The sequence below is a fragment of the Apteryx rowi genome, unplaced genomic scaffold, assembly GCF_003343035.1.
Source record: "Apteryx rowi isolate R43461 unplaced genomic scaffold, aptRow1 scaffold_786, whole genome shotgun sequence".
NCBI lineage: Eukaryota > Metazoa > Chordata > Aves > Apterygiformes > Apterygidae > Apteryx > Apteryx rowi.
The window spans coordinates 181,559-187,559 of NW_020451078.1; the positions used below are offsets into that span (position 1 = coordinate 181,559).

At 50.9% G+C, this 6,001-nt stretch overlaps 1 protein-coding gene across 1 annotated transcript in view; it reads right to left on the reverse strand.

The window, feature by feature from the left end:
• ALX1 (ALX homeobox 1) overlaps positions 1 to 604 on the reverse strand; it is a 19,746-nt gene extending 19,142 nt beyond the window's left edge. Inside the window, exon 1 of the mRNA XM_026088807.1 lies at positions 342 to 604. Within this exon, the coding sequence (XP_025944592.1) occupies positions 342 to 573 (232 nt within the window). The 5' untranslated portion in view covers positions 574 to 604. The remainder of the gene's footprint in view (positions 1 to 341) is intronic.
• Between the last annotated feature and the right edge of the window lie 5,397 nt (positions 605 to 6,001).

Below are 6,001 nucleotides of genomic sequence, written 5' to 3' on the forward strand. Positions count from 1 at the left end.
CCGCGGCGGTGCTCGGCGCTGCGCCCTCAGCGCTCGCCGGTACGCGGAGCCAGCCGGGGGCTGCAGCTTTCCTGGGGCGGGCAGAAAGGGCAGCAGCCGGCGGGACAGCTCCAAAAGGGAAAAGAAAAGCGCTTCAAAGTGGGCGATTGCCTTTTCCCCTTATTTTTCTATTATCGGCTTTTTTTTTTTTTTTTTTAACCTGACAGCACCTCGCAGCCCAGCGCCCGGAGGCTGCGGGGCTCCCGACTGTCTCCCCAGGCAGGACGATCCCCGGCCTCCCCGGGACGCCACCAGCGAGGGCGAAGTGCAAGAGCGCGGAAAAGCCTAGGATGGCGACTCACCGTTATTGTCCTGGCAGGGTGAGGTCCTCTCCAGCCTCACATGATGCTCAGCCCGTTGCAGAGGGTTGAAGGCCTGCACGCATTTGCTGCCTGACGTTTTGCTGTAAAAGGACTCATTGTCCAAAGTTTCCATAACGTGCTCCAAAGTGCCTCCTGCTCCCATGTAAAAGTCACTGTTCTTGCTCGGCTGGCTCTTCAGGGCAAACTTCTCGCTCAGAAAATCCATAATCATCTAAGGCTGCTTGAGAGTCTCTTCCCTAGACAGAGGCAGGACTGTGAGCAGGGGAGGGAGGGAGAGTGGGTGAGCAGATGGAAGGGAAGGAGGGAGGGAGAGAGGAAGGGAAAGACCTTCAGCGCTCAGGGAGCTGCTTTGCCTCTGAGCCTTTGATTTGTCTTGTCTTGAAAGGCGAACCCGAAGTTGCTTTTATATCTTGAAGCTCAGCAGGGCTCCTGGTGCAACCTCCCATTTCTAATGAATATGAAAATAGGCAAGCAGTGTAACTCCACCCCAGGTCCCCCAAGACCTAATCCCAACACAGGAGGGAGTTCCAGGCCCATTTTAGACAGACAGATCCGTTCCAGACAGACAGACACACAAGCCAGCGGGGAGGATAAGAGGAGAAAAGGAGGGAGGACACATGAAAAGGACGTTTCCCCTCTGCAACAGACTCACATTTCTCCAGGCATTCTGGAAGGCCAGCGACCCCCCCATCCCCTCCCCTCACCCCCCAGCTCCCCAAGAGGTTTAGAGCAAGGTAATTTCAGGGGCAAACTCCCTCAAGAAAAGGGTCTTCTTTAACCAGTCTGGCTGATAACTCGGTAGCTGCAGTCCTGTTCTCCGAAGCTATAAACCTGAGAACCGGTGCTCCTTCTTTATTAAAAGCTCAGGAGTTTCTGTCCCAAAGTTAAAGAGAGAAATAAATATTATCGGGTGTTGTTCGTGTTGTGGGAATGGAAAATTGAGGGACTTAAAAACAAAATTAAAAAACCTGTTACATCAGAAATTGGCCCAGGAGAGAATTTGGCTGCTAGCAAATAGACCTCCAGTCTGCCTATGTGTGTGCATGTGTAAAACAGCTAAAGTCTGTTATCTTAAATCTCCTAGAACCTCAACCTCTACTCAGTTGCAAAAAAAAGTACACTTTCTAAATGGAAATATCAGAACACAGTCTGAGGTAATAACACGAAGAAGAAATGAGGCATGTATGCATGTATTCCTATGGATATTGAAAAAGCAAATGGTTTTCACCCAAAGTGTGCGAACTTTGAAGCGCTGAACTCCTTAATGCTTTTGCACATAGACAGGATTTAAAACGCAGACGAGAGAGAGATGACATTAGGAGAATATTAAGAAAAGGCCCAAAGAAAAGAGTTGCTCCTTGCTTCCTATAGAAGGAAGATAGCTGACATGATCATCAAAGTAAAGACAAGCTTGCAGCCGCTTCAGATGAGTATTTCGGTGTTGTGGGCCCGAGCTTGTCTGTCTTATTAAGACTATTTTTAAAACTAGTTTAGTGGGGCATTCCCCCATTTCGGGGAGAGAAAGAGGAGGTAGAAGGGAAGCTTTAATGAGCAGTTGCAGCATGGGTGGGGGAACGGCCAGCCGGGACCGCTGAGACTTCTCCTGAGAGCCCAGCCAGAGGTGAAGAGCAGGCCGGTCTGGGTCCGGCGTGTGCCCCGTCCCGGTGAGCAGCTCCCCTCCTTCCCCAGCGGGTCTCTGGCCGGTATTTCGCAGGAGAAAGGGGCAGCTAAGCGAGCGGTGCTGGCCTCCGCGGTTCCTCCTCGCTGCACAGACCCTGCCCGTCCCCGGGCGCCTGCAGACCCGGCTATAACGCTCCACTCCGCGCCCTCCTGGGGGCCGCGCTACCTGCGCGCCGCACCGGCGGGCGGCGGCGGCCCTGGGCGCTGCCGCGGAGGGCTGCCCGCTGCTCCGCGCCTGCGGCCGCCCCCGCGGGAGCGCTCCGCACAGACCGTCGCTTCTCCGGGTTTTCGTGAAGAAGTGGCGCGTTTCCCCCCTTGCATCTTTTGGAGCGACCTTCTCCTTCCCCCCAACGCAGCCGCCCGCATCTCCGTGTGCCGGCGTTTCGGCAGCTTGTTTATAACGATGCCTTAAAAGCACTGAATGTCTTGAGAGAGAGAGGGAAAAAAAAGAAAACGCTCTCGGTGTCTTTTAAATGAAAGACACATGCAGCGTTGTTGCAGTCTGCAATCTCCTTTTATCCCAATAAATGTCCCTCTTTAAAGGCAGCTAGTAAACTCCAGGGGAGCCGGGGACAAGGAGCATCTCATACGCCCGTAAAAGCAGCTCGCGGCCAGCAGCGGGATTTTGCCGCGGCGGCGGGTGCCTGCGGCCCCGGGGCGCCCGGACGCCCCGCGGACGGCCGCGCCGCGGCTCCGAGCGGTTCCAGCGCAGCTGCAGGCCGCGCCTGAGAGCTGGGCTCGGGGCAGCCTGCCTTGTCCTCGTTACTCCCTCCCCGCCGTCGGCTGACAAAAAAAGGCAAACCGCCCTCCCAGCATCTTCAGCCGAGGTCCCCGGAAGCGACTCCACCTGTTTCTAGCCCGATTTTTTTGTAAAATTGTGAGATCAGCTGCGAGATTAGCACCTCGTTCTGTACAGGCGTTCACAGCATCATCGGGCTGCGGATTAAAGATGGGGAGCGAGGCAGATAGTAACCCGGATCTTTAAATACACCCTCGTCTCCCGGGAAAAATAAAATAAAATAAAATAAAATAAAATAAAATAACCGGAGTGGATTTCACATTACTCTTAGCTTCGGGGGCCAAATTCTGCTCTCATCTACCTCCGTTCAGCCCAGCTGACTTCAAAGGGAAGGAGAGATGTAACCTAGGGGAGAATTGGCGCCACGTATGGCATTCGTTCTCCTTAAAGGCTTGTAAACAGAAAGCTGACTTCAGCGGGCTAAAACCATTTAAAAAGGGTTGGACAGATCCCGGGGGAGAAGGCGGCAAAGCAAGGAAAAAAATCCTGGGCTGAGGTGAGACAGCTTTGAAAAGTATCTTTCTTCGGGGACTCATTCCCTCCGCCGCCAGCCCGGTTATTGAGGGCTGCGTGCAGATGTGCCGCTGTGTTTCGAGAGATGGAGTATCTCCCAACCCTTCTGTGAAAGGGTGTTATGTGTGATGGGGAGACGTTTCGCGGCCAGAGGTGGTGTGAAGGAGCTCGCCCCGGCAGCGGCGGGGAGCTCCTCGGGGGAGCCCTGTCCCCTGAGATAACCCCGGAGCGCGGCTTCCCCGCTGCGGCACCCGCAGGGCTCCTCTGCTAGAGGGCTCGCCTCCCCCTCCTCCCTCGCATTCCTCCCCTTCCTGAGATCAGAAGTTACAGACCAAACGTCGAAGTGAGGATCCCGGGTAAATTACAAGCGGCTCGCTGCTGAAAAACGAACTGGCTTGGAAAAGGAATGGGAGAGCCCCGGCAAGGACCCGGCAAACCGCCGTGGGAAAGGTGGTGGCTGCTGGTTCCCCAGCAAACGCTGTCGCCGCAGTTCTGGAGACCGGTTTCCAGCCCAAACAGTGCCACTGCGCGCTTGAGGGGTCCCCTTAACAATGTCCCTCAAATTCTTACGTTTGTCTAAATAAAGTGAGAGAGCGTCAATACGGACGAGGATCTCCCCTGTAAGTGCCCAAGAATCCCCATCCCGCTGTCCCTCCTCCCCATTTCTACTACTGTTTTTTAATCATGGAAGTTAGGACACAGAAAAGGTGTTTTTATCTCGGAATCTATTTTAGACTTCTCTTCCCCTCCAGAAAAAGTTACAACGTGAAATGTAGTTAGCGACTGAATGGAAAAAAAATCTTCGCTACCTGGAACAGGACTAAACGAATTCTGGGGTGTTTGCTATCATTCTCTTCCCTCAGCATACACGCGCTCCCGTCATCCAGGAAAGAGGGAAGGCGTAATTATGGAAATGAGAGCGGGGTGTTTTAGCAGGGCTGTTCTGAGAAGGGCAGTTGAGGACTGGCAATAGGGGGAAGAAGGAGAGCGATACCCTTCCTTGAGTATGTCAACAGCTACGGCAGGAAGGAAGGTCTATGAAATACGAAGAGAACTGAAGGCTATGTCAAAAGACAGGTGTCCAAATGGTTCAGTATTTCCACAGACCTTCTGTTTTCTTTGCCAAGGCTTCACCTACTCACTCATTTCATGTTTAAACGCGGAGATTTTTATTACATTAGACCAATTCGGGAGTGAGGTTAAAGTGAAACCCACCGAGAAATGAGCGCACCAGCTTCTACCACTCGGAAACTTTCTCCCGGTGCCAGTAAATATCGACCTGATCTGCGGAGCCGAGAGAAGGTGTAAAAAGACACTCAGCGATTCACTGTAAATCTCCCTTCCAATGGAATGCGGGAAATTGCAAGCTATGGTTTTAAAATATAGCTTGACTGAGTTACAATTTTCCGAACATCCTGTTTGAGAAAAGAATCATGTGAAGCATTATTACTGCAAGTACGAAATGTGTGAAAAGTTTCAATGCAGCCTAAAACAATTTGTTGTTTGGGGGGTTGTTGGTTGGGGGGGAGAGGGGCTTTTTCTTTCTAATATATATGGTAAGCCTCATTCCCCAACGCCTAAACGTACTGATTATGCTTCGGATCTCCGCAGCTAGGCTACATAAAGGGCCAGATTCAAGTCCCATTTAATGAGCTTTCTTTATAAAGTGCGTTTTTTGTCCGCCTAAGAAAAACAAACAAACAAAATTCGGTTCTCATGTAGGTGGGCAGCCTTCAGATTTTCCTCTTGGAAGGGAAATGTTTAATTGACACTGTTTGGAGTGACTTTATTAAAAACTGTGATCTGTATTATCACTGAAAATGTAGCACCAAAGCGACTACTCTTCTATTCGGTAATTCAATGCTAATACTGCACCGACAGAGGAAGAGACTCAGTAGTCTCGTTCACCCTTTTTAAGCACCTATACCGAAAGTGGTGGTGTCGTTTCCCACTACGCTGGGCCCGAGCCTGGAGCCTTTTCCAGCCAAGACTCGAGGAAAGCTGGTTCAGACGCTCCCAGGTTTTGTCCGCAATCCAGCCAAAACATAATGACAGCAAGCATTTCGCGGTTCCTGCAGTTTGGCGCTTGGACAACACCTCAGCTGTTTGGGAGGCTTCTTGCACGACACCTGCACAGATAAAATGAAGATTTCATGTGCCTCAAAGACCTTCTGAGGGGGAAGACAAGAAGTTGGGGAGTGGGTTCCCCTATCCCTCTCCTCGCCTTAGGAAAGCAGGATTGTTTTCAGAGCTGGGCGAGCTTTGATGATTTTCTTCTTGCAACAGGTAATGACTCTTCTTAAACCGTCTAACGTTTCTTTCAGCACAAAATGGAATGAGATAATATTTAGTGTGTGGATTTAATCTCAGCCCTATAGGAAATCTCAGCAGAGATGCTCTACGAAAGCAGATTAATCTCTTATCTTGATCTAGTTCAAATTATAAGGAATCCTACTTACATATGTGCTAGAAAAACAAATCCTACAAGAATTTAATCTATGCTTTATCTGGATGCTATTATAGTCCTTTATCAAGTTTAGAAAGGATTTGAAAGTTGGGCCATGGGACTCAAAGCCCCATACAGTTTGGCACTATCGGGAGGAAGAGATCTGCTCCTAAAGATGCTTCCCGCATCCGATTTTTGCTT